Source organism: Eubalaena glacialis, chromosome 9, assembly GCF_028564815.1.
Source record: "Eubalaena glacialis isolate mEubGla1 chromosome 9, mEubGla1.1.hap2.+ XY, whole genome shotgun sequence".
Taxonomy (NCBI): Eukaryota; Metazoa; Chordata; class Mammalia; order Artiodactyla; family Balaenidae; genus Eubalaena; species Eubalaena glacialis.
The window spans coordinates 81,837,933-81,865,102 of record NC_083724.1 but is presented as its reverse complement, the minus strand read 5'-3'; the positions used below and the strand labels follow the sequence as shown (position 1 = coordinate 81,865,102).

The following is a 27,170-nucleotide window of genomic DNA, read 5'->3' as shown; positions in this document are numbered from 1 at the left end:
AGATTAGACAGGGCTTCTACAAATTTGGAGTTCGTTCTAAATAAAATGGCATGAACTGATTTATGCTTACAAAGATCTCCCTAGCTGCTGTTTGGAGAATAGACTGGGGAGGGGGCATGGTGGAGGTAGAAGCAGGGTGACCAAGTAGGAGGCTACCTTATAACCCAGGTCAACATGATGGTGGCTTGGTCCAGGACAGTTACAGCAGAGTTAGCAAGTGGTTAATTTTGATAATTTGAAGGTAGCACTGACAAGACTTGCTGAGGGATTGGAAATGGCATTTAAGAATAAGAAAAGCACATTGAGGACACCTTTTAGGTTCGAGGCTTGGGGGAAATGGATGAACAACAGTGCCATTCTCTGAGGTAAGTAAGAATGGGAGTGGAGTGTAGGGAGTAGGTGCTGAGTTTGAGATGCCAGTAAGAGAGGCAGTGGAATATGAGTTGGTTGGTCAGGGCTGGAGATGGAAAATTTTGCAGTCATCAGCATACAGATATTACTGAATATAAATCACACTCTTTTCTGTGTAGACAGAAAAGAGCATCATGGACTATGGCCTGGGGCCTTCAACAACCAGGGAAGAGAGAAGCCCAGAAAAGAGACAGAGGAGTGGCCAGTGGAATGAGGAAGATCAGAAAAGCCTGATGTCCAGGAAGCCAAGTGAAGAAAGTAGATTCTGTGTGATCACAACCACATGTCAACTCCTGAGCCTCAGTTTTCTCATCCGTGAAATGGTGAGAGTAACAACTGCCCACTTCATGGTGTTGTTAGGATTGAGGCAATGTATGTAAAGCAGTTACACTTGTGTCTGACTGGTATATAGGAAACTCTCAGTCTATGGTAGCATTGTTATTATTTCCTCCACTTCAGAGTAGGCTGCCACAGCCCTCAGCTTCCCCATCCACATAAGTGACAGCACCTCCATGAGTCCTTCTCAGAAATGAGGTGTCCCTGCTCACTCAGGCAACCAGGTGGGCCTGACGAGTGGCCTCTGGGTCAAATTTGAACCAAAGGACTTCAGTGCCTAAACCTCTCACCCACACAGCTTCCAGCCCTTACTAGCAAATCAACAAGTGGTAAATAAAGGTTTTAGAGCCAGAATTCTGCCTCTGCCTCTCACCAGCTGTGGGATCCTAAGCAAGCTTCTTAACCTTCCTGAGCCTTGAATTCTATCTGTAAAATGGGAACAATTCCTACTTCATGACATTGTGTCCAGGCCCGCGCAGACTGTAAATAAAGCCTTCTGATCTCCTCCTGCATGGCGGCGTGGGGGTCACTGGGGCTCTTTGACACCCTCCCACGCAGTGCATGGTGTGGGATGCGCTAGAAGCACCCACGCATCCCCACAACCGAGCTGGGCGGGTCTCTGGGATCCCCTAACCTGGGCTGTAGGACAGTGAGCTCAGAGAGGCAGAGACTCGTCCACTTTCTTTTCCGCAGGACGCCGGGTGAGCCGCGCCTAGTTGCTGGGCCCCCACCTCGGTAGAGGGGCCTAGCTCGGCCAAGGGAGGGGGTTCCGAACGTCCCAGAGACTCCCTCTTCCGCTGTCCTACCTCCTGCTGGGCGTCGAAGCCGTTTCCTGGGCAACCCTTCTCCGCCCCTCTTCCTGACCCTCCCCCCAGGTCTACCGAGGTCCACCCTCAGGAAAGCCGCCGCGGCCCCCGACCCCTCAAGACCACGACTAGTCTGCTCTGTTCTCCCTCCTCTCTGACGCCGCGCTGCAGGCCCAGGCGCATAACCCAGCCCTTCAGCACCGCAGGAAGTGGCGGCGCTTCTCTGGGGCAGCTCGGAGGAAGAGGAGGAGGAGGGGGAAGCGCGGCTTAGTAGGGACCGAAGCCCCACGGGGCAGGCTGCGGAGGAGGGCGGCGTGAGGGCCCGAAAGCTCAGCTCCAAGGCTGCGGGCTGCCAACTGCCGCCCCGAACGGCTCCGCCCCGGCGGCCCACCCTCCACAGGCCCCGCCCCGCAGCTCGGCCCCGCCCCACACGGCCCCGCCCCCAGCTCCTGTCCCGAAAACGCGGCTCCAGCCGGCGGCCCTGCCCCCGCCCCGCTGGCGGCCTCGGCCCCGCCCCCGTCCGCGCCAGCCCCCTCGGCCGCACTTTGCTTGCTGGGCTGCTGAGCCGGCCCGAGTCTGAGTTCCGCCGCCTGCCCGCCGGCGCCGCTCCCTCGCCTCCTCCCCCGGTCCCTCCCCCAATTGCAGTGGTCCTGCAGTGTCTGGCCGGCGGCCCGCGGGCGGGCCGGGCGGGCCGCCCTCCCCGCGGTAGCACACCCCCCCTCTTAAAGCGGCGGCGGGAAGATGAGGTTTCGGGAGCCGCTCCTGGGCGGCAGCGCCGCGATGCCGGGCGCGTCCCTGCAGCGGGCCTGCCGCCTGCTCGTGGCTGTCTGCGCGCTGCATCTTGGAGTCACCCTCGTCTACTACCTGGTCGGCCGCGACCTGAGCCGCCTGCCTCAGCTGGTCGGAGTCCCCACACCGCTGCAGGGCAGCTCTAACGGCGCCGCCGCCATCGGGCAGCCCTCCGGGGAGCTCCGGCCCCGAGGGGCCGCACCGCCGCTGCCTTTGCGCACCTCTTCCAAGCCGCGCTTGGGTGGCGCCTCCAACCCAGACGCGGACTCTCGCCCCGGCCCCGGCCCCGGGAGCAACTTGACTTCGGCCCCAGTGCCCCCCGCCACAGCACTGTCGCTGCCCGCATGCCCTGAGGAGTCCCCGCTGCTCGGTAAGGTACCATGCACGTTCGCCCATGCCCTCTTCCTCGACAGCCAGTCTCCCTATTCCGGATCAGAGCCCCTAATCCCAAACAGGTTCCGGGCTGGATGGGGGTGAGAGGTTGGGAGGTGAGTCCCTTCGGATTCATGCTGGAGGCTGGGTCGGGGACGGTTTAAGTAAGCCGTAGCCACCGCCACCCACCCACCCCCGATCCCAGAACCGGAGAAGGCCTTGGAGACTTCCCTGCTCTGGCCCAAGCCTCAAGAAGTTTTGGGAGTTTGAGTCTGCTTAGAACTCGGAGCAGCCTTCTCTCTGCTAACTCTGGTAGGGACTACGAGGCAGCTCAGAGTAACCCGCTCTCTCTGGTTTGGAACGCTGATGATGAGGCCTCCAGGAGGGAAGGGAGCAGACCTCCCAGGTCACATCTCCTGTCTTCACATAGAGCCACTGCCTCCTGAGTGTGGGTTAACTCTTTTCCTAAGCTTTTGGGCAAGTAACTTGTCCCTGAACCTCTGGTTTTTCATCTGTTAAATGGGAATAAGTGGTACCTGTTTCCGGGGGGTGTTTTGGAAGATTAGACCAAACAGTGTAAACAAGCGTTTACAAGAATGAGGGTAAGCCCTCAGTAAATTGTCACTATTGTGTTCAGTTCCTCCTCTGCGTAGATCCCTGCCCTGGGGCCCTCCTACCCTGCTTCCTGCCCTTGTAGCTTCCCAAAAGCAGGGCCCTCCCAGGGGCCGAGGGTATTTGTACCAGTATAATGTGTGTACCCTGGGGGCTGGAGGGCTAAAATATAATCAGTTAGCACCAAGTTGTCCCTTCCTGGTAGCAGCAGCCTGGAGTCTCAGGTATCTTGCCCAGATGATCTGAACCGGGACTCCAGCCTCTGTTTCAGCACAAGCAGAGAGCTTGGGTCGGTGGGTTTGCATTCCTTATGTCACGAGGAGGCTGAGCCCATGCCCACCGGGACCTCCCCTTGACCTGTAATCCACAGGCAGTCAGGCACAAGGCAGCCATGGGTTGCTCCCAAGATTACCACACTGGTGGCTGCTCAGTTTCAATGCCAGGGTGTAGAGAATGTCATTCTGAGTGAGGGGCCCTGGCAGGAGGGCAGGCATCCTGCCAGTAGGAACTGTCACTTTTTCACAGAGCCCAGACAGAGCAGGCCTCCTACACACTCTTGCTCAATTTCTCCAATAATTACTTCAGTATTTTCATATCAAGTTTGGGAGGATGCTCCTGGAATTGGTCAGACACGAATTGTGGTAATAAAGGGGACTTTTTTTTTTTTTTTAAGCAGAAACTTGAATTCTTTTGGACTTGATGGTTAGTCTGGGAAGCAGACTGGTCCTGTAAAATGAAATGGAATCTTTACCATGCTGCTAAGTATCTGACCTCAGGCATGTTACAGAGTTCCTCAGAGTCTCTTTCTCTTGTGTAAAACGGGGTTGTCCATGCTTAACTCACAGAGTTATTTTTAGGACTAAATGAGATTGTGTATGTTAAGTACATGGCAAATAGGACCTGGGACTTGAAGTTTCATTTTCTCAGACTCTGGAGATGGCTGTGAACAGCAGAGAAGGAGGAAGAGGGCTGGTGAGTTCTCAGACCACAGAGAGGCCAGATTTTGATCTTTTGTTTTTAATTGTTGCCTGGATATTATGTAGAAGGAAAGAGAAATTAATTAGCAAATTAAAGGAAAGTACCCCAAAGTTCATTAGATTGGTGTTTCAGGTGTAGGATCTTCTCAATGAATCATGAGAGGCCGTGGTGGCCCACCTTGGTGTTGCCCAGTGATTGGGTGACGAGTTACTGCTGTTTCTACGTTGACTCTGAACTGGCGGCACGAACAGACTTCATGAGAGATACAGTTTTGGAGGGCGAGGGGAGAGACCCTGGGCTTTCTGTCGCTTGTCCGCCTTTGTGTGACATGCATGGGACCGTGATGTTTCGGGTGCTGCGGAGGTAGCCCCGGAAGGTGAGGGTGGAGTGTTTTTCTTCACTTTTATTGAGCCCTTGGGTTTGAGGGTTAGGTGCTCTCAAAGTGGAGGCTCCTGGTTAGGAGAGAGCCTTGAGAAAGCTGAAAGTCTCCCGGGGAGTGTGTGGGCTGGGGGAGTCAAGCCCATCTGTTCAGCTGGGCAGGTGTCAGCCAAAGCCATTGCGTGGTGGTTTCGAGGTTTGTGGGAGAAAGCATCCGTGGGGTTTAAAGCTGTGGCCTTTTCACTACTTGCAGTTCCTTTCCACAACTGGGCTCTACTTTCTGGTGTCCAAGGGTCTATGCCAGATGCTGTGATCCCTCCGGGCTGGTAGGTGGTGGGTAACGGGCATGCCCTTCCCTGCAGGAGCCAAGCACCAGACTGGGCTGCTGACGGGTCACTGTTGGATCTGTCCTGGGTTGTTAGAGCCTCAGGATAGACTTCAGATAGACTTGGGTTTGAATCCTGCCAGTGTCTACACTGTGCATTAGGGCAGGTTGCAGTGTTTGGAGCCATAGTAGGCTCTGCCCCGGGACACCTGCTGGGCTGATGTGAGGCTTTCAGGAGTGAGGGCTGCAGGGGAAAGGTGGGTCTTTCCTGAGGATTCCTGCAAGTTCCCCAGGGAGTTCTCCCGGGGAGTCCAGGCCTGTAGGCGCTGTCGTCTTGGCCCTTGGGCTGTGCAGCATCTCACTGACCATGGCAGTGGGGCTCCCTTTTCTGGCAGCCTGGGTGTTTGCCGGAGATGTAGTCAGCCTGGGAGGAGCAGCGGCCTTGTGTTGAGTTACTTTTCCCGGAATGAATGTTTATCTCTGCTTAGATTTGGCGGCAGCTCCACGTGACTTGACTAGCACTGGTGCTGCCCGCCCAGAGAGGGGCTGGCTGGGGGCGGGGCGGGGGCAGTACCTCAGGTAGGACTGGTTAGGGGAGGCTGGGCTGACCTGGGCAGTTGGTACAGTCTATGGGTGGGAGGCGGGCGGTGGTGAGTATAGGGACTGCCTAAACCCGAGCCTAAGCCTCTCCTCTTGCCCAGCTATGCTTTGAAGAGAGCCTCTTCCTTTGTTCAGAAAAGGACTCTGATCTAGAGGTGGGCGCCAGAGAGTCATGGGCACCTGGGCCAGCAAACAGCCACAGGTAGCCAGGGCCCTGGGAGAGCACTTATCCGTGAGCCGTTTTCCCCAGGTCTCATGGCGGGTGTCAGCCGAGCCTCTGCCGTGATTTGTACCCTTGGCAAGACAGAGCACTTGTTGGGTGTCTGCCGGGCTCTCGGCTGTCAGGTGTTTCTCCACCAGCACACTGTTCCCGCTTCTCCCCCTCCCCCCATATGCACACATGTGGACACAAGCACGCTGCCTGGGACATAGTGTACTTTGAGGACATCTGTCTTGGCCTCCCCTCCGGAAAGGGCTCTCTCTCTTCTTTGGGATGAGTCTTAGAGCCTCATCACCTTCTGGCTTGCGGTGGAGCCTCATCCTGGGGGTTGGGGAGGCACCGGGAGCCTCCCCTGTGTCCAGATCTTTAAGCTTTGGGAGGTTAGGTAACTAGTCTTTTAAACCAGTTTTGTCCTGTTGCTTTTCCTGGGGAAAATAATTTCTTGACCTACACACAGACGTGCCTTCTTGTCTAACAGTCTGAGGTGGAGAAATACCCTCCATGACTATTTGGCTCACTTTTTTCCACTCAGCCTGATGGTCGCAGAAGTGTCTCCCGCCTGTTGTAATTTGTCCCAGACTCTGAGCAAGCACCGGGGCCTCCACCTGATGAACCAGGTGCAAGTTCCTTGGGTTACAGGTTGCAAGAGCCACATGTGAGATTGGACTCAAACTGCAGCATCTTGGAACCACGGCATCCCAGGATGGGTCTCTGCAGTTCCCTGGCCCCCATCCTACATTGTGCTAGAGGGGAAGGGTCTTGCCTCAGGCCTTACAGCCAGGCAGTAGCCAGCTGGGGCTGGAAAAACCAGGTATCCTGCTTCCCAGTCTAATGCTTTTCCTTAACGTTATTGCCCGGTAGACACTTAGTGCAGAGGCTCAGGGCGGCCTAATGTGGCATTGAGTTTGGGAAGATCCCTGCTAGGTGTGTCTGTGGGTCCATCTGAGAGGTCTGATAAGGTGACAGCTTTCCTGGATTCAACAATATGCCTGTCCTAGGCTGGGCGCTAGAGCTACAAAGAGGGAGATGACAAAATGCCTTCTCTTTTGGAACTCACAGTTTAGGCAGAGGAGGCATAATTAAACCATGCCGATGTCATTTAGGGAAGCCAGAGTGTGTGTGTGTATGTTTAGTCTCTGCCTCCCTAGCCATCCCCTTTCCTTCCTTTCTTCCTTCTTTCTTTCCCTTATTCAGAAACCCAGAGTTGGTATTAAAGTTCTCCAGTCCCGGTTTTATCTGATTGTGTGAAAATGTTCCTCTAATTTCTGAAGCCTTGTATTAGCTTTGTGGGTAATCTTTAACTTGCTGCTTTATAATGACTATAATGATACATCAGCAGCCATATGGTTGGGTATTACGGTCTTTGGATAGCAGCAGAGTAGGGATTTCCAGGCTGGGGATAGACTAATTTATGGTTTGGGAAAGACGGGACAGTTAATGCCCAGGCAGTCCCAGCCCTTCCGTGGATTCCACCCTGGGGACCTTCCAGACTTTGGGGGCAGGGCCAGGAGGCTCATACCCTTTGGGCTCAGCTGGGCTCTGGATGTGTGTGAAAGGGGCCCAGGCATCCTGTGGTCAAGTCAAACCTGGTGATTTCTTCACTGACCGTTTACCCAGTGCCTCCTATGCCTTATTCCCTGCTCAGTGTTCCTTGCCTGTACTTGATAAGAAGCAGAGACTGAAATTCTGCTTGAATCCATGTCCACCTGGAAATTCCAGTTATTCTTATCTGGTTAAGCAGCAGTCCAGTTGTTTTAGGACAGATAGTCAGTCCTCCCTCGCAGCTAACTCCCTTGAGGGCCTCCGCCGTGGCCATTTTACCTTTGCCTCTGGTACTGCCCATGTGGTCCAGGTGATGAGGTCACTGTAAGCCAGACCCTGACTCCTGGGGAGTTAACAAGGCATGAGATTGGATTCGGTGATCTCCACAGGGTCCCTCCTGTCCCTTAACTTGGCGAGGGATCCTGAGAGCCAGACTGAGGCTGTGATTGCAAAAGCCTCAGTTGTGAGGCCCTCTGTGTTTACCTGGGCCTACGCAGGTTGCCGGCTTGGGGGAGAGATCTTGGATCCTTTTCTAAAGGTCAGAGACCTCCAGGTTGGAAGGTTGCGGTGGCTTGGGGGGTAGGGGACAGGGTCTGGCGGGGAGCTGGTTCTGGGAGAACGTGGCCTAAAGGGATTCGTCCTTAGGAGGCAGAAGGGCTGAGTCACAGGCTCAGTGTTTCAGGTTCTACTTTTCAGCCTGGCTCAGCCCGCCCCTTCCTTGCACAAATGAAGGCCAGGGGCTGTATTATTGGCTGTTGCTGAATTCTTTGGCAGTGATTTTAATGTCTGGTCTGGGTGTGTAGTGTAGCTGCTTCTCTTTCCCCCTGCCGCCTCTCCAAGCCCCTCACAAAGCCCTGAGAGAGAGGAGGAGGATTTGTCTCCCTGGGATGCCGGAGGCCAGGGTTGTGGGCCTTTGCTTTTGCCTGTTTTTTTGAGGAGCGGGTAATCTCTTCCTCCTTTTTGTAAAAAGTAATGCAGGCTCATTGAAAACCATTTGAGAAGTTAAAAGAGGTTGAAAAGCACATCTATATTCCTATCACCTAGAGGACGCATGTTGGCAAATTTCCTGCTAGTCTTTTTTCTTGTACATGTTTCAGAATTTAGTTGATATCTTTATAGATGGGTAGATAGACTGGTATAGATAGATATAGATATAGATAGCCTGGTGTCCAGGATTTTTCCCTTAAGATTCTGTCACAGGCTTGGTCCTACACCTTTAAAAACATCAAAGGGTATAACTTTTATTATTCAACTGTTGCCGAACACACATACAGATAGTTTTTGTTTTTTTCTTAGTGGTCCAGTGAGGCTCATGCCTAAAGCTTTAGGTACTTTTTGGATTGTTTCCATAGTAGAGTGTTTTAAAAAGGAAGAAAAGGGGATGAATGCTTTTTGAGAAGGGCTTGGTTTTTAAACCAGTCTTACTGAAGGATAGACTCATTGAAAATTTCAGGTTTGCTTAGTGGTGGCAGATGAACATCATTTATTGCTGAAAAAAAGATGTGTCTAGAATTCTGATTAAAAACTAGGTGCAGGTAGCGCTTGGGGCAGGGACAGAGGGCCAGGCTGCAGGACAGACTGTGCAGCGGGGGTGATGCCCTAGGAGTCAGCTTCCTCAGGAATTGCTCCGTTTGTCTCCTTAGCAGCCAAGTCCCTGGGCCGGGCTTACGTGCACTGTGGCCCTGGGGCCATGGTGCTGGGTGAGCACCGGTGCTGACCCAGTGCTGGTGACGTGACTGAGATGTGACCGTGTCCACAGGAGGTGTGGGAACAAGCTAGCAAACCAGGTTCTGAAACATACAGCACAGTTCTTCCACCTCCAGAGGGTCCTGAGATCTGGAGAAGGGCCAGGAGGTGAGAACCTGTAGGTTTCTGGGAATTCCTTTCAGGAGAAGCCTCAGAGACCAGCAGAGCTGGCACTCAGGCTCTTCGCAAGGCGCCTGTTTTGAAGTTATGCCACTTTGAATGTCCTCACTGGAGCTAAATTCTCCTCTTCTGAGGGGCACTTTGGATTTGGGACTCTGCCGAGGGTCACTGGCCCAGAACCTGGGGGGTCAAGGGGGAGGCTGCACTGCGGGAAGGGGCAGGGTATGTCAGACCAGCGTGACCAGTAGGGTGTGAGTTCAGGCTCCTTCCTGCCTCACCACGTGGGTCTCCAGGTCCTGGGGAGGGGCCCTGGCAGGGGCTTCAGTAACTGCCTGGCCTCGTGACAGGTTGCATTCTGAAAATGCCTTTAAACATTTCTTTAAAAGTTTCTTCCTGTTTTGCATAATGTCCTTTTGCCTTTGACGTTCCTGAAACTGAACTGCAGAGCTGTCGTGTTTCAGGACACCACCAGCTTGAAAAAACAGGAAAGGACTCCCAGTTAGGGTGGACCTAGGGAAGCTGGTATTTGCAATATAGGAGCTCAGACACTCGGCGTGGAGGTGTTAGGTAGCTCCTGTCATTCAGATGAGCGCTTCAGGCAGCCTGGACAGGGTCCCTGCCTGGCTGAGAATGGGTAGAATTGAATCTTCACTCCAAAGTCAGAAGGGTACCGCTCCCCCAACCCCCCCCACCCCCGCTGAAGAGGATGAATGGGGACTCATTTGCTCATTCAGCAAACTTTTCTTGGTAACTACACTATATGAAGCATAGGAGACAGACATGAGCAAGGGCTGGCCCCCGCTCTCGGGGAGCCCCTCAGCAGTGGACAGATCCTGGCAAAGAGAGGACGAAGCGTGGGTGTTCCCAGGGCACTGAGGAGGTACAGGGAGCTGGATGGGTGGCCTGGGCCAGGGCCAGAGTCAAAATGAAGGGCCTTTCTTCCAAGCACTGATTTTTAGCATCCCTTTCTCTCAGCATGTTTGAACAGTCTCCCTGGTTGGGAGGGGCAGGGGTCTACTGCCTGTCATTTCCTCTAGCTGCTGTTACATGGGGAGACTGCCGTAACCGAAGTCCCAGCTGTTGTATGCAGTCGCTGGCAGGGCAGGAGAGGGCAGGAAGTAGAGGTGGCGTGAGGGGAAGATGATAAAAGAGAGAGAAGTTGGTGTAGCTGGGACCGTGCTGGACGAGGGAAGGCCGAGGATAGCTAGACTGAGGGACCAAAGGGAGGAAGGAGAAGGGAAGAGGTCAGAAGGAGGTGCTTGTGGTCTGCAGAGCATGGGGGCGAGCCTCGAGGGCCTCTGGAGCGAGGAGTCTGAATTCTGGTTCTAGCTCATTATATCATTTCGGGCAAACCCCGACTGCCTTGGTCCCTTCTCCCCACTCTGAAGTTTTGAGTCACGCTAAACCTGTTGGTCTTTAGTGCCCTTCCTCTTCTTCCTCCTGGAGTCTAGGCTGGGGTGGAGGGAAATCCTGGTCATATCTGCAACGTGAAAGCCCTCTGAGAGTTCCTGTGAGGCTCATTACCCACTACCCATTTCAGGGGTCCTGTGGTGAGGCTTCTGCTGAAGATTTTGTCATCTCTGTTTAAGCAGGCAGAAAGATTTTTAGGTGGGTGACCTTTGAAATGGCATGGGTAGTGTTTCTTTCTATCATGCTGACTGGCTGTGTGATTTGGGAAAGTTGTTATCCTCCCCGTGCCTCACTGCTCTCACCTGTAAAATGAGGATAATAAAAGTACCTCATAGATGTTGTGAAGTTAGTAGGCACAAAAGGGCCTGAAACAGTGCCTAACACAGAATAAGCTCCAAATATATGTTGTCTTTTATTGGTAGTACTAATAGTTCTTATTTGTGAAGATTTTGGCATTTGCTTTGTAGGATTTCTTCTTCTTCTTCCGTTTTCGATTGAAAATGCAATGTCACCACATTAAATGTTTAAAAGTATATCATTTTACTCCCTACCATTGTAACAAAACATGCATCTACCACTGTAACAAAACTTGCCATTACTTTCCAAATGCATACGTGTTTTACACTGTTGCAACCATAGTGTGAACAATTTTGCCTTCTGCTATATTTGTTCAACATTATCTTATAAACTGTTATGTTGCTTATAAGTATCCAAATTGTCTTTAGTAGCTGCTGTCTAAAATCCTTATGGCTATTCCCTTAGCATTCAACATCACATGTTTCACCATCACAGATCATCTTGAACATCTTTGCCCCATGTAGCTCCTTGCTTCAGTTGAATTATTTCCTGGGGATAAATTCCTAGAGGGGAATTTCCAGGCCAGAGGATATGGTCATCTTTAGGACACTGGTTCACACTGCCACTTTGCTTTCCTGGAGGGCTGGAATAACCCACAGGCCCTAAATTGTAAATTCCAGGGCCAGGGATATGGGCTTTTAAAGAGTGTGGATTCCAAGAGAGAGTCAGATTTATCTGGAGTCTCACCCTTATACTCTCAGCTCTCTGTGTGTGAGTGTGTGTGAAGTTCCTTGTGTAGGACACTGCAGCTGCTCTGGACATGAGGCTTTTCCTACAAGCCATTGCTTTTGGGCAGTTCCTGCTGAGGTTACTGGGTATCCACAAAGGAGCCTTACTGGTGGCTCTTTCTACACTTCACACACCTTTGCCCAAAATGTTGATTTACACAGCATAAGGACCTTTCCTTCTTCCTTTATTTGTGGAGTCAAACCTGTAGATTGGGGGCAGATCCTAGCTTTAAAAGCCTGGCTTTAAAATGTTGTTGATCTAAAACTTTGCAGGTTGGTTGCTGGAAACACTACATGCAGAACCCATGTTTGACTCTAATGGGATAGCCTGGGCACCTGACCATTTACCCCGTGCGGACGAACTCTGATCTGACAGCCCTGGTTTATGGGATCCAGACATGGGGCCCAAATGAAGAAAGGCCTTTAAATTATATTGGGTATAAATAAGTTGATCAGTAGCCCAGGGTCTGCAAACATGAATTGCCGTTTCTGTCCCTGTAGCCACCCCCCATGCACATGCCTCTTTTGTAGACAAACAGGAGCCTGCTACTTGCATAAATGTAGGAATGGCTTTAGAGCTAGTGATTTCAGTGACCAAAGGTTTACAGACTCAGTAGACGGAGTGCATTCAACCTGTGACAGCTGCTCCATTCATCTTGTAGCCCCTCCACGTGTCCTCTCTTCTGCTGCATTCCTCAGCAATCAGCTGTGACTTAACAGGGTACTCTCCGGGGTCCATTTGGAACTAGGCCAGAGCTGCTGTCAAGCATCTTGTTCCTGGGGGACCCAGGGCAAGAATTCCTTCCTGTGTAAAGTGGAGAGATAATTCTTACGTCAGAGGGTTGATAGGAGGATTGGACGAGATGAGGTACTTGGTAATGGCAGTACTTTGTCTTTTGATCAATGCATCCCCTTGGGCAGCAAAGGCATACATTCAACACAGTAGACTGCAGGGTAAAATTGTTTTCAAATGAAGTTTTTTCCCCACTGCCCTGGGGCAGTGAAGAGGAGGAGGAAGAGGTCTGAGACCGTAACCACAGTTTAGGGACAGGGTTTAGCCTGGAGCCAGAGTTTAGTAGAGATATCAGCCTGGCTTATCTGAACAGACCCCAGGCCACAAGGAGAAGCCTCCGTCTTGTTGAATCCACAACACTGGGAACTTGGAGTGCAGGTTGCCGAGTCTTAGGCATGCCAAGATTCTGTGGTCATCCAGAGCCTTCCCTTCTCCAGGTGGACATTGTTCGTCAGTGTCCTGGGGAGAGGCCATCACATATTATATGTAGCTGAGTGGTTGGGGGGAGGAGCTGGAGGGGGCATTGGATATTTGGTGGAGTCTCAGGGGGTAAGAAAAGGGCTGTGTTAAAAAAAAAAAAAATGAGGGCTGGACATAGGTGGGCTCAGGCTGGGCTGCCCAGTGGCCTATACCACTGTGTTGTTAGAAAACCTAAGACACAGGCCTGTAGATCACCTGTCTTTACTCTACCCAGGGGCTGGTGATGGAAGCCAGGATGCCAAGCCCTGAAGTTCAGTTTTGGCACCAAGCTGCTGAGTGATCTGAAAGAAGTCACATTCTCTCACTGGGCCTCACTTTGCGCATCTATAAAATGAGATGAGGGGGTTGGCCTGGATATTCTCCGGAGTCTCTTCCTGCCTGGGAATTCTGATGTAGCCTTGTACTCCTGCTTAATAGAGCTTAATGTCTTGGCCGCAGGTGGGCCAGCCGTGTAGAGCTGGGTGACTGTCAGTGGACCCTGAGCCAGGATTGAGTCAGTTACTGGACAAATCCACACCCAGCTGACCCTTCCAGCAATTCCAGTTTCTAGGCCCCAAATCACAAGTAAATTGGTCAGCTTGAAAACCCAGTCAGTGGGAGCTGCTGTGAATCTTGAGTTCTAGGCTCCAGCGATAATCACATCAACCACTCCCACAACAGGTAATGCTTACTCAGCACTTACTGACATGCCAAGTGTGGGAAAAGTACTACATATGCATTATTTTCAGTAACTCTCACAGCAACTCTTTTTCTTGCCTAATTGACCTGGTTAGACCGTCCAGCACATTGTTGAATAGATGCAGTAAGAGAGGACATCCTTGTCTTGTTTCTGATCTTAGGGGGAAAACATTCAGTCTTTCACATTCAGTCTTTAAGTATGATGTTAGCAGTGGGATTTTTGCAGATGCTCTTTATCAGGTGAGGAAGTTCCCTTCTGTTCCTAGTTTGTTGAGTGTTTTTTATCATGAATAGGTGTTGATGTGTTTTGTCAAATGCTTTTCTGTGTCTGTTGAGATGGTCATGTGGTTTTTGTCATTTGTCATTCTATTGATACGGTGTTTTTCAGGTATAAATCAAACTTGAATCCCTGGGATAAATCCCACTTGGTTGTGGTGTGTCATCCTTTTTATATGCTGCTTGCTTCAGTTTACTAATATTTTTGTTGAAAATTCTTATTCATAAGAGACATTGATCTATAGGGATTTTTTTCCAGCTTTATTGAGGTAAAATTGGCAAATAAATCTGTAGTTTTCCTTCTCATCCTTCTCATGATGTCTTTGTCTGAATTTGGTATCAAGGTAACACAGCCTCACAGAATAAGTAGGGATGTGTTCCCTCCTCTTCAGTTTTGGGGAGTTTGTGAGGGTTGTATTAATTCTTCTTTAAATTTCTGGTAGAATTCACTAGTGAGACCATCTGGGCCTGGGCTTTTATTTGTGGGAAGCTTTTTGATTACTGATTCAATTTCTTTATTTGTTACAGGTCTATTCAGATTTTCTTTTTATTCTTAAATCAGTTTTGGTAGTTTGTGTCTTCCTAGGAATTTGTCTACTTCATCTAAGTCATCTAATTTGTTGGCATACAGTTATTCATAGTATTCCCTATAATCCTTTTTATTACTCTAAGGTTGTTAGGAATATTTCTGCTTTCATTCTCAACTTTGATAATTTGGTCTTCTCTCTTTTTTTTCTTGGTCAGTCTAGCCAAAAGTATGGCATTTTTGTTGATCTTTTCAAAGAACCAACTTTGGGTTCATGGCTTTTCTCTATTATTTTTCTGTTCTCTATTTCATTAATTTCTGCTCTAATCTTTATTATCTTCTTCCTTCTGTTTTGCTTTAGCTTTGGGTGTAGTTTGCTTTTCTTTTTCTTAAAACCCTTTTTAAGGTGGAAGGTTAGGTTATTGATTTGAGATCTAACGATCATGTACTTTTAACATTTTAATACATACTGTCAAATTGCCCTCCAATTTACCCTCATCAGCAGCGTATGAGAGGTGCCTGTTTCCCACACGGGATGTTATCACTCTTTTTACATTTGTCGATATGATGGTCAAATGTGGTATCTTGTTTTAGTTTGTCTCTCTGATTACTGATGGTGTTGAGCAAATTTCATGTGTTAGTTGGCCATTCTTATTTTTTCTGTAAATTACTTGTTAATATTTTTACCCATTTTTCTATTAGTTTTTAAATAAGTTTATAGGAGTTTTTAATACTATGGATATTACTCCTTTATTATATATCATTTGCAAATATGATCTCCATGTGTCATGTGTCTTTTAATTTGACCTCTGGTATCTTTGATCATACAAAAGTTTTATGTATTTAAGTCTGTCTTTTCCTTTATGACTTCAGGTTGTCTTGCACTTAGGAAGGTCTTCATCACCCCAAGATTGTAAAAATTTCTTTTGTATTCTTTTCTTTTTTTAAAATAATTAATTAATTAATTAATTAAATAATTTTTGGCTGCTTTGGGTCTTTGTTGCTGCGCGCGGGCTTTCTCTAGTTGCGGTGAGCAGGGGCTACTCTTTGTTGTGGTGTGCGGGCTTCTCATTGCAGTAGCTTCTCTTGTTGTGGAGCACGGGCTCTAAGCGTGCGGGCTTCAGTAGTTGTGGCCCATGGGTTCTAGAGCGCAGGCTCAGTAGTTATGGCGCACGGGCTTAGTTGCTTCGCGGCATGTGGGATCTTCCCGGACCAGGGCTCGAACCCGTGTCCCCTGTGTTGGCAGGCGGATTCTTAACCCCTGTGCCACCAGGAAGGCCCTGTATTCTTTTCTAAGCTGGTTCTTTAACATTTTAGTACTTGTCCCTGACAGTAAAAGATGAACAGAATCACTGTTCAACCCTCATATGTTGTAAGAAGCCTTGTATCATACCCACAGGACCCTTTGAGGTTCCGGACTCTTTTTCCAAATCTATCACTTATGCTGGTGGCTTAGAATAGAAATGTGAAATTTTAGCTGCTTGTGATTATAGAGTTGTAATAATCTGTAGGCTTTGAAGTTCTAGGGAGTCAGGGGAGAAGGCAGAGTAATATTTATTGAACATCTATTAGTACGACGTAATGCTTATTGAACATCTGTTAGTGCTAAGCACTGTGATAGGAATATATATGTGTTATCTCATTTACCATGTAAAGAGAACACATTATTATCTCCACTCCTTAGTGGAAGAAATTGGAACTGGCTGCATTTAAAGAGGTCTTGATGCCAGAGGGGTATTGCTAGGAGTGCATGGCTGGTGACTGCCCAGGTGGCCCATAGGGCAGCAGGCTTTCCACAGTCCAAGGTCTGGTTCTATTTGGAGAGAGAAGGATGTACTTGGAACCAGCATTGCAGATCCAGAAATGCAGTCAGGGCTCTAAAACTGATCAGAGGGTCAGCTGACTCAGTAATAAAACTTATTTACATTTTGGAATGCTAAATCTCTGCACTACTGCAAGATTGGAACTGTCAGGTGGCTTAGAATTCTCTGGCTGCTGGCAGCACTATAAGGGAAGCCATAGTATAATCAGGCAGCTGCTAAGTCAAGAAGTCACAGCAGGGAGGTGAGTTGTACTCTAATGTAGGATGGTGTCAGGCTGTCAGGCTGATGAACCCATCCTCACAGTGTTGCAGAACTCCTTCAGGGACCTTGGTCTGGTCTAGAGGTCAGAGTTCCTTTCTCCCTTGTACAGCCCTGGAAGGACACATCCAGCTCCAGCCTCCATCACTCCCCTATTTATTTCCTTGTGTACTTTCTTCCTTCTTTTCTTCCTTTCCATCCAGCCATCCAACTTTTTATTTCATAGCCTATTATCATCAAGGACTCTCTTGCCTTATTTGCTTGTTCTATTTTATCCTCATTCCCACTTCCATTTCCCAACCCCACCATGGGCAGCGATTCTAAAGTGTTTAATGTGTATCTTGTTTTTGCTTTTGCTAAATGGGAGCCACTGCTTCATATATATGCAATTTTTAATTTAAATTCAATTTTTTAGATTAACATACAGTAAAATTGGCCCTTTTTTGGTTTATAGTTCTATGAATTTATATATATGTGTGAATATATACATATATATAAAACTACCACCACAATCCAGATGCAAAATAGTTCTGTCACCCCCCCCAAAATCCCCCTGTAGTCACATTTTCCTCTCACCCTTCACCCCTGTTAACCACTGATCATTACTGTTGTTTTGTCTTTTTGAGAAGGCCGTATAAATGGATCATACAGTGTATGTATATATGTATTTTTAACTTATGTAAATGGTACCTTTTTATAGCTCATTTTGATTCTTTTTTTTTTTAACCCAGATCTGCTTTTTCTTTTTTCTTTTTTTTCAATTTTTAAAAATTTGACATAACTGCAAACTTATAGAAAAGTTGCTAGAATTATACAAAGAGTTTCTGGATATCCTCTGGATCCCCCTAAATTCCCCAAATGTTAACATTTTACTATATTTGCTTTTTCTTCTCTCTCTCCATGGTTGTGCCTGTGTGATATTCCAAATCATGCCCCTTTACCCCTAATTATTTAGTATGTATTTCCTAAAAACAAGGATTTTTTATATAACCATAGTATAATGATCAAATCAGCAAATCAACATTGAAAATTTTCTATTATCTCATCTACAGACCTTATGAAGATTTTGTCAGTTGTCCCAAGAATGTCCTTGTGGTAAAAGAAAATTGAAGAGCACGCATTTTATTCAGTCATCGTGTCTCTTTCGGCTCTTAATCTGGAACAATGCCTGACACTTCTTTGTATTACACGACACTGACAATATTGAAGAGTGCGGGCCAGTTGTGTTTTTTAAAAATTTTATTTATTTATTTATTTATTTATGGCTGTGTTGGGTCTCCGTTTCTGTGCGAGGGCTCTCTCCAGTTGCGGCAAGTGGGGGCCACTCTTCATCGCGGTGCGCGGGCCTCTCACTATAGCGGCCTCTCCTGTTGCGGAGCGCAGGCTCAGCAATTGTGGCTCACGGGCCCAGTTGCTCCGCGGCACGTGGGATCCTCCCAGACCAGGGCTCGAACCCGTGTCCCCCGATTGGCAGGCAGACTCTCAACCACTGCGCCACCAGGGAAGCCCGGGCCAGTTGTTTTGTAAAGGCCCCTCAATTTGAGTCTGTCTGATGTTTCCTTGTGATGAGGTTCAGGTTATGCCTTGAATAAGAACACCAGTGAACGATGCTGAGTTCTTCTCGGTACGTAGTATCTGGAGGCACATGCTGTTAATTCGTTCCTTACTGGCCATGTGAACTTTGATCATTTCATTATGGTGGTGCCTGCTGTTTCTCCATTATCAAGTTTGCTATTTTACCCCTTTTAATTAAAATGTGTCTTATGGGCATTTACTTTGAGATTATGTAAATACCTTGTTATTCCTCAAACTTTCATCCATTGGTTTTTAGTGCCTATTGATGATTCTTACCTGAACTATTATTATTATGGTGGTTGGTGATCTATCATTGCTTTTACATTTATTCGTTGGCATTTTCCTGTGAGGAAGAGTTTTCCCATTTCCCTATTTTCATATATTAGTACAGAGTTATAGATTCTTACTTTATTCAATAATTCATAATCCTTTACTAACATTATTTATTTTGATGCTCAGACTGTCCCAGCTTTGGCCAACGAGATCCCCTTCGAGCTGGCTTCTGTGTCATTTTGGCATATCCCTTCATTTTTTGAGCATTTCCTTTCTTTTAGGCAAATCAAGATGTTCCAGGCTCCTCTTGTTAATTCTCTGACTCAGCCCTGGAATCAGCCACTTCTCCGACGCGCACTAGTTCTTTTTAGTAGATAATGGTATTTAGAAACTAAGAGCCGGGCTCCAGATGCTCACCCTTGATTATAAGGTCCATCCACATTGCCGTGTGTAATCTAGTGTCTGTGGTGTTCATCCCAATTTTCTCTCTCCATTAATGGTAGACTCCCACACTGCCTTCAACACTGCCTTCACACATACTGCTGTAAGGAACGGCCTTCTACATGTCCTTTATGGACCTATGTGTGTATTTATGCTGCTTCGAGGGTGCCAGATATGGGTCCAGAATGGCTGCCCCCATTTATGTTTCCACCAGCAGAGCAAGAGCGACTCTACAAATACTTGGCATTAACCAACTTCCTAATTTTTGCCAAACGCATAGATACAATGGGTGAGCTCTTTTTTTAAAAAAATTAATTAATTAATTTACTTGACTGCGTTGAGTCTTAGTTGCAGCACGCAGGATCTTTCATTGCGGTGCGCGGGCCTCTCTCTCTAGTTGTGGCACGCGGGCTCTAGAGTGCACGGGCTTAGTTGCCCAGCGGCATGTGGGATCTTAGTTCCCCGACCAGGGATCGAACCCGCGTTCCCTGCATGGGAAGGCAGATTCTTAACCACTGGACCACCAGGGAAGTCCCTGGGTAAGCTCTTGTTTTAACTTGGTTTTCTCTGATTTCAAATGAGCTGGAGCATCTTTTCATATGCTTGATGGCCTTTGGGATTCTTCTTTGGTAAATTGCTTATTCATAATAATTCTTTGGCTGTTTTTTCACATGGACTTATATTTTTCTTGATGACATGGAAGGTTTCCTTATACATCCTGGATGCTAATCCCTTGCGGGTCTCAGACACTGCAGACCTCTTCTCTCAATCTGTCAGCTCTCTGTTTGCTTTGCCCATGCTATCTTTTGTTTGAACAGAAGACTTTTTTCCCCATTGTTTTGTGCATTCTCTCACCAGTACTCTTTTTCTGTGACTATGTTAATACCCTTAGTCCCTCCGCATTTTAGATGTGCTGGTATAATTAAACTCTGCTGATTCTCCCCAGCAGTCTGTTTTATGACTTTTAGCCTCTATTAAATTCTATTAAGAATGACTTTGCCTCTTAGAGTGTAAGGCCCTCACGCAAGTATTATTCATATATTTATTCAACAAATACATGTTGTAGACCTACTGTGTGTTAGCCACTGTGCTATATTACAGACAAGGTTTAGAGGTTATGAAACGTGCCTGTGGCTTTTCAGAGGTGGAGCTGGGATTTGAATCCTGGTCTGTGACCTTTCCTACCATGCTGCTTCCCTTGCAAATTGCATTTGGTTCCTATAGAACTGTGTGTCAAATTTCTACATCTTTTCTAACAAATGGCCTAAGAAGGTGCAGAGCAAAGTGTTCTCCCACAGCATCCTGAGGAGGGGAAAGTAATCAGGAAAGGAATGGAGGTAAATGTGGCTCTGGCCGTCCGGGGCCTGGCAGGCCCAGGGCCTACCTGCTGGTGACTGACCCCAGGCTGAGAGTGCAGGACCCGGAGGAGACTGGGAGGCTGCCTCAGCCTGCAGAGGAAGGTCTTAAAATAATGCCCAGGCCTGTATCATCTAATCCTTCCTGAGAAGCTCAAATCATCCCTTCCAGAAGTGCTCTAGTTCTAAGGGGCGAGAGATACAGCACGATCATCCTGGGGCTAATTTCCAGGCAAGTTGGCCTCCCGAGCCTTTCCTGGTAGTGATAACTGTGGGCAGGCGCAGTTTTCACAAATTCCAGTGGAGGGAGGGCAGCCAGTCAGGAGAAGTGCTGGGTGAGGAGGAAATCTGCGTTTGGGCCGGAACCAAACAAAGCAGAAATTCCTCCTGGGACAGTTTTTTCCCAGAGGTCAAGCACTGGGAAGCCTGTTTACTGGGCTTTAAAAGCCTTGATCCCTGGGCACTGCTTCTTGACCTCAGGCCTTGCATCTCTGTGGTTCCACTGCTGGTGGAAACCTCCTTGGGTCACCCCAGGACAGACGTGTACTGTTATGCCCCGAGTTCTGGGGTCTCCCAGGGTTTCCCAGCGCTCTATCCTTGTTTCTGCTGCCCCCTTGAATTCTGAGCCATGACCATGTATGTATAGAAATGCACTTGAGAAGGGTTTAGATCAGTGATGTCACATCAGGTTCACTTTTAGGCTCCTTGGATCAGTTGGTGGCTTACTGGAATCCCCATGGATTCTGAACCCTAGGATTCTGAGACAGAATCCCCACGGGCACAGTGGAGGGAGAGTAGAGGGGCACGTGAGCTGTAATCTGTTGTCTGCTGTGTAGATGCATCCATGAACGTCAGAACCCTAAAGGATTAATAAGGAAAAGATAAGGACAGCTTTTTTGCAAATCCAAGAGTGTCCTTGAGGAAACCTGTTAGTCTCTCTGGCCTTCAGTTTCCCTTATGTGTAACGCTGGGGTTGAAATATAATTCTCGAGGTCCCTCCAGCCCTGGTCTGCCAGGATTATCCACGGGTCTGTTTCAAGGTGGATCCTGACCCTTCGAGGTGATGGAGTCTGACCTTGACTTTGCTCCCTTAGGTTTAGGCCTTGGTACCCTTGGTAACAGGATCCTGGACTGAGTGACCACCCAAGGCTTTTCTGGTGATCTTAATGACCCATATTAGACTTTGAGCTTTGGGGTTATTCTGTCAAGGAACAAGTGGTATTTGGTGAAATGCCTGTTTGCTGTGGCAGTGTGAGGTTTAGGTGAGGAAATAGCAACATTTTCGTTAGGAGGTTAGACTGTCCACTGCCACACAGTCTCAAATGATAGGTCTAGAATCTGGAGGAAACTCATTTAAGATTGAGGGCGGGGGATGTGCCTGTAGATCATGAATCAGGTGCTATACCTGGAAACCAAAGGCATCTTTGGAGCCCGGAAAGGAGAGTGTTCTTGCCCTTGGTCGCCTTGGGTGTAGGCGTGTACTTAGGACAGCAATCTAGATTCTCAAGCATCACGTAGGCAAGATGGTTCCCGACTCTGCTAGTTCACATTCTTACCTCGTAGTTGAACAAGTGCTGTGGGGTCACCACACGTTTGCGCAGCCTGTTCTGCCAGAAACTGTCCCAAGTACAAAAAGGAATGGTGTACAACTCCTGCCCTCAAGGAGACGAGGGTCTGCTGGAAGAAGCAGGGAGGTAGACTGGCACCCTCCCCCTGGGGGGGGGGGCTTGGATGTGTGCTTGTGAAGGTTGTGATGTTGGTACGTAAAGGGTGTTTGTAGGCATCTGGAGCAGGGACCAGTTGGCCTGAGGGAGCTGGGGAAAGCTTTGAAGTTTAAAGTTTGAACTTTGGAGGACTGCTCCCTTCACAAAGGTTTTTGAGGTAACTTATAAGAATACACACCATAAAAAGGGTCAACATAAATAAATTAAAACAAGAGAAAGAGAAAATGTGGCTTAAAAAGTTAAGATTCGGGAAGAGTTAAAATGTAGACATTCAGGCGCTGCAGCCCAGAATAGCTATTACATCTGTCCCTTTGCAAAAGCCAAAAGTGAAACATCGTCAGAGAGCAGCCATACGCAGTAAGTTGTTTTTCTTGGTGCCTCACTCTTAAAGAGCTTCATGGGCGTGGGAGGGAGGTGGTGGTGAACAGGTGAGCCTGTAAACCAGCGTTTCTCAAAATATACTCTAGGGACCTGCATTAAAGCTACATAGAGTACTGGTAAAAAGGCAGAGTCCGGGGCCCCAGCCCCATACTTAGCACATCAAAAGCTCTGGGGAGGAGGATCCAAGAATCTGCAGTTTTACATGCTTCCCCAGATGATTCTTTGTGTACTCCACAATTTGAGAACCTCTGCAATAGATGGAAACCTCAACAGTATCTTGAAAGCAAATGCAATAACGCGAGTGAGGGTGCTTGGCCCTTGTTTGAAGGCTGGGTGAGAATTTAATGGGAGCGAGAGCAGTGCCCAAGAAAAGGCAGTTCCCCTGAGGTTCATTCCTCGCCAGGTCACTTGCAGGTCATATTTTGGAAGACCTACACAGCGTGGCAGTTCAGGCACACGGCAGGGCCGCTCCTCAGCACAAAGATGGACGGAGGAGCAGCTGGCCCCAATATGCCCGATAGTGCATATGCCTGGGGTCCAGCTTCCCCTTGGCCACCTGGGCTCTGCTCTGCAGCCTTCCTGTGGCAGGCTCTTTTATTTTTTGAGCAAATACTTTGTTTTTCTCTGTGCCCCCAAATGCAGGGTTCTGAGACCACAAATGTGCTCTGCTTCCTGTTGAAAAAGTGTTTTTCCCCCCAGGGTCTAATAGTGGCTTGGATGGTGAGTTGGCAGAAAGAACAGTGGGTGTTGAAATTGTATTCTGCACGCACTGTGCCCAAGACATATCAAGTCAGCCTTTGGAATAGATTATGCCTGTTTTCTGGTCACGGAGTTGTATGTTTTGAAGTCTTTATTTTGGAAGACACTTCTTTATTGAGAAAGGGATGAAGGAGGGGTCACAATTGTTGTCCTTGGGTTATATTTTTAAATATTTATTGTTCAATTTTAAAGATATACCGAAAGGTATAAAGAAAAATACCCTGAACATCTGGTTTAAGAAATAAATCATTTCCAGTACTTTTGAAGCCTTTGTGATTTAGATTTTTTTTTTTTTTTTTAATTTTATTTATTTATTTATTTATGGCTGTGTTGGGTCTTCGTTTCTGTGCGAGGGCCTTCTCCAGTTGTGGCAAGTAGGGGCCACTCTTTATCGTGGCCTCTCTTGTTGTGGAGCACAGGCTCCAGACGCGCAGGCTCAGCAATTGTGGCGCACGGGCCTAGTTGCTCCGCGGCATGTGGGATCTTCCCAGACCAGGGCTCGAACCCGTGTCCCCTGCATTGGCAAGCTGACGCTCAACCACTGCGCCACCAGGGAAGCCCCGTGATTTAGATTTTAAAACCCAATAAGACATGGCTAACGTGAGCCTTGAGCAGTCCCATCTGGTGGCTCTCTGTCCTGTGCTCCTCCATCGGGTTTTCTCGAGGTTTATTGAAATCCTCTCGGTTGCTTGCATTGGTGGCAGGGAGACTAGCTGTGCACCATTCACTCAGCTCAGATTTGTTGGCGTACTCCGTGTCCATGGCAGCCAAGTGGACGCTCACAACTCTTCTCCCAGAGAGGAGTTGAGGGGCCCAGTGGAATCAGCTGCTTCTCTGCAAAGCTTTTCTTGACTCTGTTCCCTGGCCCCGGAGTTGACTCCCCTTCCTTTGTGCCATTTCAGCTGTTCTCACCACTGTCACCCTCACCATCATTGTTTGCTTTGCTGGTCTCCCCCCTGCCAAGGGCAAAGACCTCTTCTTAACCCAGCCCCACTGCTGCATGCCTGGCACCAACTGGCATGTGGTGTGTGCTAACCAGGTGCATGGTTGAATGGATGTGGTGCTATGAGTGTTTAAAGAAGGCGGAGGAAGAGTAAGAACCAACCTTGAGTGGGTCTGAGAAGGCTTCCTAGGGGAGGTGATGTTTGAGCTGAGGCCAGGCAGCTGTTGGATTGGTGATAAGGAAGTCCTTGGAGAATTCTGGAGAGCTTCTCTTCCCTGAAGGACTGGGGAGAAGATTTGGGATGAGCCCCATGCAGTAGATGGTGCTTCTCATTTTTAGTGTAAGGGGTTACAAGGGGCATCATGAGTTGGTGGGACCACTGCAGACAACTGTCATTCCCAAGCCTGGGGATTTAGTAGTGCCTGGCTTGGCTTCCAGCATACATCTGGCCATCGGAAGACTGGTATGGAGAAAAATGGCTCACCCACAAGAGCCTGAGGAACGACACTGTAGTGGGGCTGAGGGGTGGGCAGTGGGAGGGATGGCTTGAAGAGGGGCTATGCCATACTGTTAGGTCTGAGGCTTGACCAAGGAAGAGATTCTAACATCTCAGCTTGTTGAACCACAAAGCTCTGGGCATTGTCTAGTTCCCAAATCAGTGAAATTCATTGCTCAAGAAAAAAATTTTTTTTAAACTTGGAGGCCTGACCCATGGCTGCAAGTAAGGGTTTTTAAAAAAATTAAATTAAAAACGATCAATCCAGCATCAAAATCCACTGTGATCATTTCATAAAAGAAAGGGGATTTTAACATTTAAAGAGTAAGAAGCACTTCATCTTGGAAGAATGGGCATTCTGATATATTGATTGCATTGAGCTTAATGAAGGACCACTTACATTATCTTTGACCATTTTGTCTCAGGCTTGTGAAACATTGTCACCACTCCACGTCAGGCCAAGGACTGTCTTGACCCATTGGCTGGTCAGTTGGGAAGCAGTGGCTAGATGTTCCAGCCTCTTTTGCTGAGGCTAGAAGAATGAACGAGTGGTTCAGCCAGCATGGAAGTGAGGCAGGGAGTCTGTGCTGGGCTGGCTGTAGATTCACAGGGCTTTTGATGGAGGGGCATATGTGTGTTTGGGTTTGCCGTGCTGGGCAAGGGAGCAGTGGAATCTGTCTGAGTTGAGTTCACACATTGAAGTTATTGAGCGACTTACATGCAAAGCTGTGACCTAGACTCCCAGCTGAGAGGCCCACGTGGCAGGGCTTTAGTGGGGGGAGCCGAGGACAGGCTCACATCTGCTCATCTGCTTACGTAACCCTGCTTCCCAGCTCTTAGAGCCAAGAAAACACACAAGCCGGCCCAGCAGGGCCGAGGGCTTGTGGTAGCACGCGCCACGCGCTGCACAGCAAGGGGGCCTTGGCTCGGCCCGAGGACCGTCAGGAAGCCTCAGCCCTCCGCTTCCTCCCCAACGCCTCTCCCGAGGCCCCCGCGGTGGCTCTGAGACCTGCTGGCAGGTCTGTGTGGTTCTAGGCAGAGCTGGTCACTGCCCTCTTGGAGTCTGAGCTCTTTGGACTTTATAATTAGGGCAAAGCCAGGTGTGCCACGAAGGGCGTCCCCTGCCGCGTGGCGGGAGGTATGCCGGGCATGCAGGGAGGCCTCCCGGCTAGTGCCGGCCCCAGGAAAGCATTCAGCTCTGGGTCTGGAGCCACCACAGCTGCCAAGCACTGACCCATCTCAGGGGTGTGAACTGGGGGGGTTCTCAGAGCAGTGGCAGCTTCAAGGAGAGAAGGCAGGGAAAAGAATTGCCAGATTGGGCAAGAAGGGCAAGATGGGGGTCAGGGTGCTCTAGATGTGTGGGAGACATGGCAGGGTTGTGAGAGGGCACAGGGAGGAGTAGGGGAGTGAGAAAGAGGCTGTTCGGTGATCAAGCTCTGCATGGAGCCACTGGGGCAGCAAGTCCCTCGGACAGCCTTGAACCAGGGTAGTTTTCACATGGGTCCTGCCACGCTCAGCAGGGGGCTCCTTGAAGTCAGGAACTATCCTGTCCATCCCATCACCTCCCACCTCCCTGACCTGGCACACCACCTGGCACACAGTAGGTGTCCAGAAAGTATTGATCGAAACGAATTGAAAGTGGCCTTGACACACCACAGAAAATGTTTACATTAAATAAACTCTTCAGAAAAGACTCTGGCTTGATGGTTGAGTGGGCTCCCGTGGATGGACGGTCACATGCTGTTAACCCCTATGCGGGGGCTGAAGGAAGAGGAGGGGGATGGAAGATGGACCACCCAGGTTATCAGCTCCCATAATTGGGTAGACAGTGTTATCAGTTGCTGAAGGAACTCTGGAGCAGAAGCGGATTGGCCATAGGTGGTGGTGGTGGTGGTGAGGTTAAATAAGTGTTCATGTGAGTTCCAATCCCTGCAGTTTACAAATGGAAACCAGTATCCTGAGAGTGGCTGGTAGTCGCCCAAAGATCATCCAACAAGTCACCTGTAGAGCTGAGCTAGGACCCAGGCAGCCTTTCTCCTGACCAGGAAACTCTACCTCAGGACCGTCTTTCTGGAACTGCTGAAGGGGTGAAATTAAGACGCTTCTAGCCTGCAGGTGTCTGCTCCAGGGAGGGTGGGCAGACCAAATGTGAATTCCTGTTTTCTGGGTTGGTTTCAGAAGTTGTGAGAAGGTTGGTAGGGTGACAGTCCAGATGCCTCTTGGGTTCCCAAAAATGGAGTTATGTTTAGCAGCATCTTCAGAAGCAAAGGTGGGGCGGGCTGGGGATGGGGTGCAGATGTCGTGGGGCCTTCTGAAGTGAGAAGAGCCCAATGACAGATCTTCTTTTCATGTTTTTCACAAGTGCCCTGTGCAGCAGGGTCTCCCAGAAGGCTTTGCCCAGGGTTGGGGAGTAGAGCAACCCAGGCCTGCTGGACCCTGTGGGAAAGGGCTACCTCCATGAAAGCCCCAAGGCTTGTGAAGATGGGCGGTCCGGCTCCCCTCTGCCCATCTTGCCCAATAAGAATCCCTTGGGCTCCTTGTTATTTACGTGGGTCCTTCCCAAGATCTACCGAGTCAGGTTCTCTAGGGGAGAGGCCTGAGATTCCATATTTTTACTGATTACTTCACATGATTCTGATGATAGAATGTGTTCACACTC

The 27,170-nt window shown here is 48.9% G+C and overlaps 1 protein-coding gene across 2 annotated transcripts in view; it reads left to right on the top strand.

Annotated features, from left to right (window-relative positions):
* The first annotated feature begins 2,083 nt into the window (after window positions 1-2,083).
* B4GALT1 (beta-1,4-galactosyltransferase 1) overlaps window positions 2,084-27,170 on the top strand; it is a 50,527-nt gene continuing 25,440 nt past the window's right edge. The window contains exon 1 of one of the 2 annotated variants that reach the window (XM_061200488.1): window positions 2,084-2,712. In XM_061200488.1, coding sequence (XP_061056471.1) covers window positions 2,295-2,712 — 418 coding nt within the window. In that variant the 5' untranslated portion in view covers window positions 2,084-2,294. The remainder of the gene's footprint in view (window positions 2,713-27,170) is intronic. The other variant, XM_061200487.1, reaches the window with a different exon arrangement.